Source organism: Vespula pensylvanica, chromosome 23, assembly GCF_014466175.1.
Source record: "Vespula pensylvanica isolate Volc-1 chromosome 23, ASM1446617v1, whole genome shotgun sequence".
NCBI classification, from domain to species: Eukaryota; Metazoa; Arthropoda; class Insecta; order Hymenoptera; family Vespidae; genus Vespula; species Vespula pensylvanica.
The window spans coordinates 3,088,616-3,103,313 of NC_057707.1; the positions used below are offsets into that span (position 1 = coordinate 3,088,616).

General features: G+C 30.0%; 1 protein-coding gene across 4 annotated transcripts in view; it reads left to right on the forward strand.

Annotated features, from left to right (window-relative positions):
• The window catches only part of LOC122636674 (lachesin-like), an 83,413-nt gene extending 69,408 nt beyond the window's left edge, over window positions 1-14,005 (forward strand). For all 4 annotated transcript variants that reach the window (XM_043828184.1, XM_043828182.1, XM_043828186.1 and 1 more), the window contains exons 4-9: window positions 1,185-1,431; window positions 7,695-7,868; window positions 9,978-10,106; window positions 12,660-12,795; window positions 12,995-13,152; window positions 13,614-14,005. In XM_043828184.1, coding sequence (XP_043684119.1) covers window positions 1,185-1,431; window positions 7,695-7,868; window positions 9,978-10,106; window positions 12,660-12,795; window positions 12,995-13,152; window positions 13,614-13,990 — 1,221 coding nt within the window. In that variant the 3' untranslated portion in view covers window positions 13,991-14,005. The remainder of the gene's footprint in view (window positions 1-1,184; window positions 1,432-7,694; window positions 7,869-9,977; window positions 10,107-12,659; window positions 12,796-12,994; window positions 13,153-13,613) is intronic.
• The last annotated feature ends 693 nt before the right edge of the window (window positions 14,006-14,698 follow it).

A 14,698-nucleotide genomic window follows, 5' to 3' on the forward strand; every position in this document is an offset into this window, starting at 1 on the left:
CCTTTAATCATAGAAATTCAAAGCAAGCAAGAAGTTCGATTCCATTTCCGAGGCTCGATTTAAGTTAAACAACCATTTCTATCTTTACTGTATTATCCGTCTTTCTTTTTATCTTACTTTCTTTCTTTCTTTCGTTCTTTCTTTCTTTATTTTTCTTACTGAAAAGTAAGACTGTGTTTTATCTATGGTGTATTATTCAACGACGACTTTCGTATCGACAGCTCAGGATTTGACGGATTTTCTCGTAATCCTATTCGATAAGACACTATCTATCTCTTTCTCTTTCTCTTTCTTTCTTTTTATATAACGGATTTATTTCTTTTTAAATGTCTATTCTATTTCAACGTCGTTGAATACTTTTGTAAGATGATAGGTTTCTTTCTCCCCTTTTTTTTTCATCTCATAAGTATGTATAGATATGTACTTATGTTTATTTCAAATGACTACGATTTTGAAATATTTGAAATTACATTTCAATCTCCTTTAAATCGTGTGCGTGAGTTACAAAAAAAAAAAGAACAGTATACGTTCTCTTTCAAAAAACAAAAAAGAAAAGAAAAGAAATGTAATTCTACGATCGTTCTAAAAATCTCCTAGATAACGTTTGAAAATAACCCGTATGTTTAGATAGGATGGCTAAGAATAGTAGGGGATTTCACGATCATCCTAAAAATATATCAGCAATTTAAAGTAACTTATATAGTTAAATATCATATATATATAAATATATATATATATATATACGATACAGATAAGTATGTTCAGATAAGATGGCCGCAAGTAAAGTATCAGACGATATTATGGTGTTATAAATTTATTCAAATCTTCTTTACGTCTTTCGTATAATCAAAAAGAAAATACATTTTCAAGAATGCTTTTATATAAACCAAAATTCTCATAATACCTTCCATTTCCTTAGCCCCGCCCACAAACCATACATAATTTTTCACGAAAATGTAATTCTATGTCCGTTCCCCTCCCCCCAAAAAAAAAGAAGAAGAAAAGGAAAAAAGAAAAAAAGTCAAGGAAAAAAAAACAAAAAAAAAATTGATATATATTTTTCGAATAACCCTTATGATTAAATGTCATCTATACATGCATATACATACATACATACATACATACATACATACATACATACATATATAGAATATATATATATATATATATACGTATATGTTTAGGTAGGATGGCTACGAGTAGAGGATCAGACGATATTGTCGATGGGTCAGCGAACGGTGACCCATTCAGCCCGTTTCCTAGTCACCATGGAAAAGGCCAAGGCAAAGAATCAGACCCGTTCGAGAGAGGACGAGGAGGCCACTTGGAGCCTCCATATTCGCCAACTCAGGAAGGCCGATCGAGGTTGCTACATGTGCCAAATCAACGCGCAGCCCATGTTGAGCCAGCTGGGATGCGTCGACGTCCTAGGTATGCCTAATTGCGCAATATGCGCATTCCTACTAGCCTCATACTCACAACCAACCAAGAGACGTTTGCGGTCGGTTCTCCGCGACCGCACACGTACGTATACTACCTATACGTATATATATATATATATATACATATATATATATATAAACGGAGAGATATAGAGAGACAGATAGATAGAGATAGATAGATAGCTATAGGAATAGAGAGAGAGAGAGAGAGAGAATAGAGTATAGTAAACGGCTAGCCTAATACGGCTGTAATACGCACCAAAGCGTACAATCGCACCCGTCCACGCGTTGTTTCGATTAACCGTCAAGCTTCGCACGTTCCTCGAAAATATATGCTTATGTGGGTATGAACGTTAGAACGTTGAACATGTTTACACAATGAATGTCCTATATATATATATATATGTATATACTGTATATATATATATATGTATATGTATGATTGTCTGTATACATCCACGACTTTGTAATATCTAGATATAGATTTGTATCTATCTATGTTCATATGTGGAATAATGAATAAGTGGTATTATAACGAAGGAAGAGATTATATTCGTAATTTACTTTTTGCACTATTATTGCTTTCTTTATTCTATTTTTGGTTTTGTTAGAATAATCGTTTACAGAACGATTATGATATTATTTTGATGATTTATATAATTGATGATTATGATAATGATTGTTTCGATTATTATAATTAAGGTGGTTGTTGGTAGATAATATATTATCTTAGACAATGGACTGTCCTATAGGGATACCTTGCATATGTAATACGTATAGATTTCCTTATGTATATATATAAGTATAGCAGTAGAGGGGAGGAGTTAATCGCAGGTAAGTACATGAGCAGCTTTGTAAGGATGAATAATTATTTAGAGAGCGACTATGGTTGTTAAATGTGAATTAATAATATTATATTCTCAAATGAATTGAATTGAATTGAATTGAATTATTATGACTGTTCAAAATGTTTTCCTGCACATATACAGATACGTGTAAAAATAATATAAAATTTTATGATAAATGAGATATGAGAATGAATAAAAATGTTATTAGTTACGTACAAGTAATTATTTAGAAAAGAATTATACGAAGCAGGTTCGCGAGTTTCGTACATGGCATTAAAATTCTTAAGTGATCTTTAAAAATCAATTGTTTTTTTATATTTTTTTTTTTTTTTCTTTTTGTGATCTTTCGGAATAATTCATTTTAGTTCGCAAAAGAGAACTCTTAATTTTACTATCTGCAAGAAAACTTTAGCGTTAAACGATCTCGGAAAAGGTGTAATTGATTTTTAAGTATCATCTAGGAACTTTTGCAGCTCTAGAAAGAAATGTTTTCTCGATTAAGAATTAAATCTTTTGATAATTATTATATATAAAATTAATCCATACGAAAGTATACAATTCGTAAAAATATTAATTAATTATTTGAAATGAAAGATCATATATATATATATATATATATATATATATAATGTTCATAAAAATAAATATTATCTCGAATTTCGATAAAATGGTGATTATTTTATTATTATTATTATTTAATATGAATAATGGATTGCGCATTAAAAAAGTTTTGTTGAGATTAAACGTTATAAAAATTGATCGAACGAAATATTATTATTTATATATAAATATCATGGCGAATTCGATATCAGAGAAATAACATTTCGATTTCACAGCGATCACGTAACAAAATATGTTGGAGAGTTTGCCAAATGGTACAGGTCACGTAACTCGTACCTTATCAATATTGTTTTATTATTATTTTTATTCCTTTTTAATTATATCATTTTTGCATCGTAGAATATAAACGATATCCTAATAATAACTGTATAAATAAATAGAAATAAATAAATAAAAAAATTTAATAATTTATTGTAATTCATTATAAACAGAATAGATAACTGATCTTGTGGTTCGAAAATCCGCAGAAAAGAAAAGAAAAGAAAAAAAAAAAAAAACAGGAAATTAGCTTGAAAAGAATTCAATCAAAAAAAATAATAACAATTGATTTTTAAAATCACGCCTAAGGAATATTAGTAATTCGCCTAGGAAGCTTTAATGGCCCATCACATATTTTAACGTGTAATAAACGTAATAAAAATGCTTCCGGTAAATAGAAGAATACAAAAAAAAAAAAAAAAGGAAAAGAAAAAACAAGCAATGAAGAAAATAAGCCCCATAAGAAGTTTTAAACGATACGATTGAGAAAACTCTCTCCTTATCTCTTCTCTCTCTCTCTCTCTCTCTTTCCTATTTGCAACGGAAGCATAAAAATTGGAGCACAAAAAAAAAAGAAAAAGGAACGTAACTTTAATACAAGCCCTTCGCAAGACGATTCTTTTTTAATGAATGGGACCGTGTCCCCATAGCTGACAACGTGTAGGAATTCTTCTGGAAAAAAGAGAAAAAAGAGAGAGAGAAAGAGAGAGAGAGAGAGAGAGAGAGAGAGAGAGAGAGAGAGAGAGAGAGAGAGAGAGAGATGAAACGAGCATATCCCGGCTCGTTAGAAAAGAGTACAACCGAGAAACGAGCTTTCGCGAAGAAACGTCGTCGTCAGAATGTTCGTAGCATTTTTCGAGCAACCCTCTTCTTCTTTCTCGTTCATGCACCATAAAAGTATTCGCAAGCGAGAAGGACGCATATATGAGAACAATTTCGATGCATATGAACGCGAACGGCTGTCCGTTCAACGAGAAAAGCTAAGTCGTTATCTTACGTATCTCTGCGCGCGCGTGTACGTTGTGTATGTCTGTGTATATATGTGTGTGTGTGTGTGTATAAGAGAGATAGAGAGAGAAAATGAGAGAGAAAGGAAGAAATTCAACGAAGTCATAGGAAATTGTCGACGTCTTCGAAAATCTAGAAATTGCTTCGTACTCCTTTTTTTTTTCTTTTTTTTTTCTTTATATATATATAATATATTATATTATATATATATATATGTATCGTATATAATAAAAATAATAAAAAAGAAGAAATAGACAATAATTTAATTAAATACAATAAAGTGTTACACTACGGCTAGGTAGAAATAAATTAGTAAAAAGGAAGCTCTCTCTCTCTCTCTCTCTCTCTCTCTCTCTCTCTCTCTCTCTATTCGGTGGTTGAAAATAGATATAAAAATGAAATGAAAAAAAGATAATACAGACGTGTGTGCGGAACGTGAACAGTCGAATAGGCATTGAGAAAAGAAAGAGAGTAAATTTCAGTTCGATCGAAAATTTCCTGGTTCAATATTCTACCGTTCTAATATCGAACATAAGAAATATTGAAGATGTCAATATATATAGAGCACGAAAATTATTGGGCTCGTCAATATAAAGCGTCCAACTATCGAACACGTGCGATCTTCTCGATGAAAGTACGAGAGAAAAAAACGTACCTCGTTCGAGATTGAATTAACGTAAGAATAAGAGCAAGTAAAAGAAAGAAAAAGAGAGAGAAAATTGTTCAATCCGATTCAATTTCAAAATAATCAAACCTCTCTAATCGGTTCAAAGCGTAATTCAATTTGCAATAAAGGATTCCATTTGTTTTTCAATGTTAAAAATAAAAATATGTAAGGTATTCATAAAAGTGTTATAAAAAATATTAATCGTTTATCTGATATAGATTTTAAATAAAAATTAATTTTTTTTCTTTTTTTTTTTTTTTTTTTTTTTTTTTTTACCAGTTTCATATGACCGATAATAAATATAATTAAAAAAGAAAATTAAATTTGTAAATACGCATACGTTTACCAAATTAATTTGAAACAAATAATTTTGTTATTTGTTTCAATCGTTTTCTACGTTAAGTTTTACAAATATTATAGGGCTTTCATCAATTAAGAGATTGCACGAATATCACTAGATCCTCATCCAATTATAAAGCATCTCTCTAGTCGAAAGCCGATTATTCGTTCGAGCTAGTAACAACTTTGTTATTAAATAAATAAAACTACTAATAGAAGTTATTATGCATAGTATTTTTCTTTTAACAAACTATTCAGATAACTTCTTCCCCCCCCCCTTTTTTTTTTTTTTAGATGCAATTATATATTATATATATCTATATATGTATATAGGTGTACAGGTTGATTAAAAAATAAGAACCACTTAAATATCTCCTTAAAAAAATGTATAATTTTTTTCTCGTTCCATTGCTCTTAACAAATGAGAATATTTAACTAATACTCTTTAACTAATAATCAACCTGTATAGGTATATGTAAACGTACATATCTATATAGATATAGATTTTTTCATTACTTTATCGCAACAACGTATCACTTTCTCCATTAGTTAAAAGTAGGCCGAAGGTGTTAGTAATTTTTATCGCAAACTATGCTCGTTCGCTTCTCAAAATATACTCTGCCGCATTTCTTATCGAAGAGATCTTTGAAATATGTATGTACTTACTTCCCTCTTTCCTTTTTTCTTTTCTTACAACATAAAGATATTAGAGTTCTTTGATATGTATCTGCGTGAATATATTAACAATAAGGTTAATGATATAAAATTTTTGTAAAATTAAAACGTATATATATATATATATATATATATATATATATAATTGCATTTATATATATATGCATAGATATAAAAAGAGATATTATATATAAAGAATGGATGAAAAGTTTCTAAGTGATTTTAAATATCAATTACTTTCTTTTATCGAAACTTTTTAGACTCGTATTATAGTCAGTCATTGTATCTTTATAGTCTGAAAAGAAGAATTAGCTTAAAATGTCTGAAAAAATAATAATTCATTTTTAAAGTCACCTAGAAACTTTTGACGCATCCTGTATATATAACTATATATACTATACAGACAGATATATATACCTTTATATATATATATATATATATATATATATATATATAAAGAGAGAGAAAAAGAAAAAGATAGAAAATAGAATTCTTTTATCCTTAGAATATTGTTGTTCGCGTCGCTATATTTTTTAATCTCGAACTGAAGCAAATGGAAAGGTTAAAAGAATCTTTTAAAAGGTGTTCCATAAGTCCACTTAAAATCGCGATGGAATTTCGACCGAGTCGCTTGGACTACTTTCGGTGATCTTGTTCGATGCTTTTAAAAGGGCGGACACTTGTGCTTTTTTCTTTTCTTTTCTTTTTTTTTTTTCTTTTTTTGTTTTTTTTTTACTCCATCTTTCCCATCATCGGTGCAATTTTTTCTCTTGCAATTTTCTAACGAATTGCACTTTCCTAAAAGTTTTGTTGCTTTTTCTTTTCTTTTCTTTTTTTTCTTTCTTTTTTTCTTTCTTTCTTCCCTTTTTTTTTTTTTTTTTTTTTTTTTTTTTTAGAGATTACAACTAATAATATAAAATATGACATAAGTATATACGTTTGTGTTTGCGTCGCATACTAATGGAATGAAAATGTAAAGAAACATTGAAAAAATATATGTAAGTGCGTGTGTGCGTATGTATATAAAATAGTTTTCTACGATTTGTATTTACTGATTAAATTGCTTACAGACGAAAACAATATAATAAAGCTCGATACCTGTTGCACATTTCTATTTTAGAAAGAGTATGGAAGTTTCTGTTCGTTCGATGGAAACACATACGAGTCTATCTCCGTCAAGTTATTTTTATCACGAATTCTCCCGGTGGGAATACTTGTCGAGATACTTTTATATAAATATTATTTTCTTATAGTTTGACGAAAATTCGAAGGAAACCAAAATCTATTCTCTATCTATCTATTTATCTATCCATCTCTCTTTCTCTCTCTTCCTCTCTCTCTCTCTCTCTCTCTCTCTCTCTCTCTCTCTCTCTCTCTCTCTCTCTCTCTCTCTCTCTCTCTCTCTCTCTCTCTCTCTCTGTCTCTCTTATTCTCCTTTTATTTATTTCTATCTCTTTCAATAGCCTTTAGAAGAATTAAAGAAGAATAATAGAGCTATGAAAAGTGAAAGAAATGATAAGAAAAGAAAAAGAATGAATCCAACGAATGTATATATATATATACATATATATATTCTGAATCTTTATGATAAATACTACTCGGCATAAAAAATTCATAATAAAAGGATTCAGTGTTTTTTTTTCTTTTTTTTTTTTTTTTTTTTTAATAATCTCGATCGTTTCTTCGATATAGAAAACACACAGTGTGTAAAAGCACAGTATAAATCTATTGTGCGTAAATATATATATACTTGGAGAAGGTATACAATTGAAGAATGGATGTCGATCGGTTATATACATACATATATATATATATATATATGTATTTCTCTTTCAGTTCCCCCTGACATACTGAGTTCTGGTACATCGGAAGGAGAAGTCTCGGTTTTAGAAGGGGAAAACGCAACACTTTCTTGCAAGGCATCGGGTAGACCAGCCCCACGAGTTCTTTGGAAAAGAGAAAAAAGTGATTTCATTCTGATGAGAGGCCTTCACGAAGCTTTAGTTCAAGGTCAGTTAATGCTTCATTCATTCATTCATTCATTCATTCATTCATTCATTCATTTATTCATTCATTCATGCATTCATTCATTTCTTTTTTTTTTTTCTTTTCTTAACGACGTATGATTTTTATACTGCATTTTTTATTCTTAACAAAATTATATAAATACAGTTTCTCTAAAAATAACAGAGAGTACTCTAAATGATCCGAAATTATTATCCCATCTTGTACGTTAAAAATCATCTAAACGTTTTGCAGACACATCGTAGATCATAATTATTTCTATTACATTTATATTCGCGTGAAAACAAAATTGCATACATATATATATATATATATATTTAAATCATGATATATAACTATATGCAAAGTAATATATATATATATATATAAAATACACAAAAATTTACTAGAAATCCATAAAATCCTAATAATTCCGCTTAATATTTAATTATGAAAACATATTTTAATATAACATTAATATACAAATTTTCATATAAAAATTGTACGAGCAAAATTTATTCACTGCTTAAAAAAAAAAAAAAAAAGAAGAAGAAGTAATCGATGTAAAACCTTTTGAAATTTTATTTTATTTTAAAAACGTTATCGGTTATAACTGATCGAAGAAGTACAACAAGTACTTGTTCGATCAGTTCGAACAACTTCGGCAGCTCGCTTTAACCTACTCTTTAGATTTTTCCCTCAACGAATTCTCCTCTATAAAAAAGTATGTGCCTCGTAAAAACGCACCTTTTCATCTTTATTAGGAGAGCTCGCTTCATCCGCTACCGCGTTCCGTCGAATTACATCTTCGTGTTCTACAGCTTTATAGAGTGGGCGGTCGGTAAAATTGGGAGATTGGGAGGAGGAAGAGAGAAGGAGAGAAAAAGAGAGAGAGAGAGAGAGAGAGAGAGAGAGTTTGTAAAACGAGGAGAAAGAGAGATAGTCAAATTCGTTCGTCGTTCATTCGAATCTCTAGCGGCGTAATAACGTTACATATTTTTATCCAAAATTGAAAAAATTATATTACCTTTGTAGGTATTTAAATATGTGTATATATAAGTATATAATATATATGCGTGTATATACGTATATTCATTCCGATATTCTTTAAAAATCATTCGTCACTATTTTGCCAATTTCGAAATGTCCTTCGTAAACGCGATCGTTTCGAATGCATCGACATAAATTAGATTTGTTAGCTACGTATGATAGATAGCTAGCTAGCTAGCTAGTCTGTTGTCATATTTGCCATATAATGTTCGATTGTCCTGGCAGTCGCGTTATTCACCAGGAATATTATTCACCGAGAGTATTGTACTTTCGTACAGGTGGATTAATTATATGTGTATATATATATATATATTTGTGTATGTGTGTGTGTATATATATATATGTATGTATATATATATATATACGTACATATGGGAAAAGACAAATATTTATTATATAGGTGAATGTAGGTGTGTAGGTATACATTTATATACAAGTTGATTATAAATTAAGGATCGATCGAATATCTCGTTTATTGGAAACAATAGAAAAATCTATTAAGAAATATTTAATGATTTCGTCAAGTTCTTATTAATGTTTCACGATATTTTTCGAACAAATGGAACGTTAGAATTTTGTAAAAACTTTCGTCATTACCGTCCTTTGGTTGAAGCTAATTTGAGAAAAAAAAAAAAGAAGAGAAAAAAAATAAAAGAAAAAAAGAAAAAGAAGAACGAAAAATTACGAAAATTAAAAAATATAATATTTTCTCATTGTAGATTTCACTTTGAAAATTAAACAAAACAATAATTACTATATTAAATATTTAGAATCTAATAAAATTCATCGCTTGTATTATAAAAATGTAAGCTGGGTGTTAATTGTTTGTTACACGAGAAAACTGATAAATTCTTTTCATGAATGATGTTATATAAATACTTATTATACTTATGTACATATAAAAATATCTTCTGGGCATATGATATCTCTCTCTGTCTCTCTCTCTCTCTCTCTCTCTCTCTCTCTCTCTCTCTCTCTCTCTCTCTCTCTCTTTCTCTCTCTCTCTCTCTCTTTAGTATAAGTGAACTTTCAACGAGATATTCATACGAACGGGTAATTTTATAGTGGACAGCCAGTCCGGCGAGAAGCTGGAATTAACGAGGGTAGACAGGAGGCAAATGGGAGCTTATCTTTGCATAGCCAGAAACGAAGTACCACCGACAGTCAGCAAAAGAGTCTACCTCAGAGTGAACTGTAAGTAACACCGTGCTCGCTAATTTTTTCCCATTTTATTTCTCCATTTATTCGTAAACAAGAAAAATGAAAGGGTGGAAAAAAATAAAGCAAAAGAAGAAAGGAAAAAGAAAAATAAAAAAAAAAAAGAAAAGAAACAGACCGACCATATTATGCTTTCGTGTTGTTAACTCGACATAATTTGATACAATTTTCTTCCTCGTTCCGCTTTTATGCATTTAAGTACTATCGCTAGTTACAGTAAGAAAGAGAGAGAAAGAGAAAGAGAGAGTGTGTATACGTGCGTATTTATGCCTGCATTTGTTAATCTCAAATATTAATGTATTCACATATGTATAGTAAAATTGGTGACATGTTCAAAATTAATCGTATTAATAGTAAAACGAAATTAAAAATAAATAGTGATTTCGATGAGTTTCAATGGGTATAATAGGTTGACTTGTTTTGATCATATTTTAATTTGAATTTTTTTTTTTTTTTTTTTTTTTTTTTTTTTTTTTTTTTTTTTTTTTTTTTTTTTTTTTAATACATATCTAAATTGGTACAAGCTCGAAAAGAATATTCTTTTTTGTTCTTATTCGTTTTAAAATTTTGAAGAAAATATCGTCAAGAGTTTGTCCCGCGTTTTATGCGTATCCACCTACATACATATATAATATTTCAATGGAATCGATCCGTATCGTTAATTTTCTATTTAACAATATTTCTAATGAGACAAACACCATTTTGATATTAATTTTTCAATTTGTTGAAATTTATTAAAAAGAAACGCCGTTAAATATGTCGTAAATTATTTGTAAAATTTTAACGGAGTCAATTAAGCCGTCAATTAATAATTTTTAACTTTAAATTTCGTATAATTAAATGAACGACACTTTTGAGATCAACCTTTCGATTTATTTGAAATTTTATACAAAGCATCATTGAGGTTTAATAGATATACGTTTAATTAATTTTTATCTTTTTAACTTAAAAATGTTTTCCACCGAAACGTAGACCAATTTTTCGAAATTAACAATTCGATTTGCTTGAAATTTGAAACAAAATGCATTCATTACCCGTTCAACTGTTTTGTAAAATTTCAATGGAATCGATTTAATTTTAATTTAATTTTCAAGTGTGATAAAATTGTGTAAAACGAAGTGGACGCAATTTTGAAGAAATAGTCATTTAATTTGTTTGAAATTATTAACGAATTGTCCTTTCCTATTCGTTTCTCTCTCTCTCTCTCTCTCTCTCTTTTTTTTTCTTTCTTTCTTTATCTGCATCTATGATGTCACAAAGTATCTCATCGTTTTGGCTCTATGACATTACATGTTTTATTTTTCAATTGTACCGAGTGTGAATATTTTTGTAACGCGATATTGGAATCGCGTCGCGTTAACAAAGTAGCTGAACGCGGATATGTAGAAATAAAAAAACATAACATAAAATAAAATGAAAGAAAAACAAAAAAAGGAGAAAAATAAATATCAAAGGAAATCGGATCTGTCATATCGATCGTTTATTTTTTGTTGAATCTCCATTCGACTTTCGACATTCGATGTAATCGATATTTATTATATCAAGTAGAATAATTAAAAAAAAAAAAAAAAAAAAAAAAAAACAGAAAAGAATTTATTCATAGCTCGTATAATAGACGATAATATTAAATCATACAAGTTGTATAAATATATCAATTATATTAAAAAGATTTTATACAATAAATTGGATCCGATTTTGAAAGTACTCTTTCAATCCCTTTGAAACGAAACGTCATTAAGTTTGACACTAGTTATATATAAAATATCAATGATATTTATTAAATCATTCGATTAACTTTTAAATTGAACAAATATTTCTAATAAAATCAAAGCCGTTTTGAAAATAATCTTTGAATCTTTTTAAAATATTAAACAAAATCTTTTTCTATAAAATCGAATAAACAATTTCATACATTTTCAACTAAAACCTTTGTTATATAATAAATGGACCGCGATTTTTAAAGCAAACTATTAATCTTTTTAGAGACTTCAAAGAAAAACATCTTCACGTTCTGTGCAATTTCAATCTAATCGTTTCGACCATTTCGTTAATCTTCAAATTCATGATAAAATGGATGCCATTTTGAAAATAATCTTGCAAGCTCCTTGAAAATTTTAAAAAAGAAAAGAAAAAACATTCTCATATGCGTCTTAGACAAAAGCGTCTTACGCGAAATAAATTTTCTACCTGAAATCGACTAAGCCACTTATCATTATTTTTTTTTTTTTTTAATCTTAAAAATCGTCGTAATAAAATGAACGCCATATTAAAAATAATCTTCGAATCTCTTTAAAAATTTTTCGACGAAACCTCTTCACGGTTTAAAAAAAGAAAAAAAAAGAAAAAGCAAAAATAAGAAAAGATATTCTATAAAATTTTTAATAGAAAGAGAGAAAGAGAAAGAGAGAGAGAGAGAGAGAGAGAGAGAGAGAGAGAGAGAGAAAATCAATACTTAACGATTCGATTTAAATCAAATAGCCATTTGAAAATATTTCTAATGAATTAATACTTTAAATCCTTTTATTTCAGTCGCCCCAAGCGCAAAAGTACGTAATCAATTGTTGGGTTCACCGTTGGACACGGATGTCTCATTGATCTGTTCGATCGAAGCTTATCCAAAGACGATCAACCTGTGGACCCGGAAGGAACAAGTGATCATGAGCGGGTACGTGTCGGAAATGACGTAAATCATATCCATAAAGCTTCTTTGAGCTTCCAAAGCTCTCTCTTCCTTTCTCCTCCTTCTCTCTCTCTCTCTCTCTCTCTCTCTCTCTCTCTCGCTGGAATATAATCGATTCGATTTCCATCAATCGTTCAATTCCTTCATCACCTTGGTACTAAGCGAAAACGATGTGTCGATGTAGCGGAAGATACGAGATCGACGAACGTAGCCAACCGGAGGAAGAATGGAAGACTACGATCGAGCTCAAGATAAAGCGTCTTCAGAAGACGGATTTAGGAGAATACACGTGTTCGGCATCCTCTAGTATGGGAAAAGCCGCAGCCACTATCAGGGTATATGGTAAGTCATGAAAGAGAATACGTTAACTTCCTTTCCCTCTTTTTTTTTTTTCTTTATTTTCTCTTTAAAATTTTTTTCTTTTTCTTTCAATTTCTCATTATACTCTGTATCTTACCTAGATCTTGATTTATATCACGTATAAGTAAATATACGTAGGAGAGAATTATCAAATCTCTAATAACGCGTAAATCATCGTCAGATTTTTTTACATCGAATCTTTTTTATTGCAACGTTATAATTATATCTACTTGTTTGTTATTATAACGATCATTTCGTCTTGATATTTAAAGGGATGGATGGTCAGAAAATCCGAAGGAAAAAATTCTGTAGATAAAATATGAGAAAGATTCTAGATAAAAAAAATAAGCAAAGTACAAAAATATCGAACAAGAGAAAAACCTAAAGCTATAAATTTAAAAAAATATAAAATATATATATATATATATATTTCTCCTGTTTAGAGATAGAACGTGCTACGTTACCAACACGTGCGACCTCGGCAACCTGGAAGAAACAGAACAAAGGTGGTAAATCAAAAACCGTTCTTGGGGTCTCTACGGTCAATCGAGTTTTCCCCCATCTGAGCACTCCGGCGATGCAGAAGAGCACGTCCCGATTGATCTTCGGTAACAAATACTCAACGACATCGACTACCGTTGATCCACGTGCTGGTGGTTCGTCGATCGTCGTAAAAGGGAATAATGGTGGTTACAACGATGAGGAAAAAAACGAATCGAAGGAAGAACCGAAGGTAGAAAACGTCGCTAACATCGGCAATTTTATCTTCAACAAACAAATATATACGATCTGCTTAACGTTTTTATCGACCATACGATAAAATGGGTTATATCTACGTTTCTTGATTACTATCCATAAATATATCCATACAACCGATCACCACAACACAACACAACACAACACAACACCACCGTAACAATCACCGCAACAGCCACCACCATTATCACCCTCAATCATATTCCCCTCTCTACACTAAACCTTACACTCCTCCCCCCCACCTACCCACCCCCCACCACCATCCCTTTTTTCTCTCTCATCCTTTGCGAGGCTGTGTCTGGATCCCCATAGGATGTTAATAAAAAGATGATAAGGTATGTGTAATAATGGAAAGAGTAAAGAGACGTCGTTGAGCCGTTAGGGCGTAATTCTTTGCGAATTTCAAACAAGTTCTATCAGATATTGAACGCTTACGAATGTATTTTTTATGAACCTTTTGTCCCCGTCTCCTCTCGGATAAAAAGAAGAAGAAAAGAAGGAAAGAATAGAAACCGAAAAGAAAAAAAGAAAGAAAAAGAAAAAACGAGAGAAAAAAGAAAAGTTAATAATAATAATAATAATAATAATAATAATAATAATAATAATAATAATAATAATAATAATAATAATAATAATAATAATAACAATAACAAAAAGAAGAAAAATACGAGTAAATGGACGAGGCGTCCTGCTTTTTCGTTAAAACTCATCAAACGTGTTTTAATCTCGGGTATTTTTGAAGGAAGCCTTCATTGTCGAAATCGATCGATCG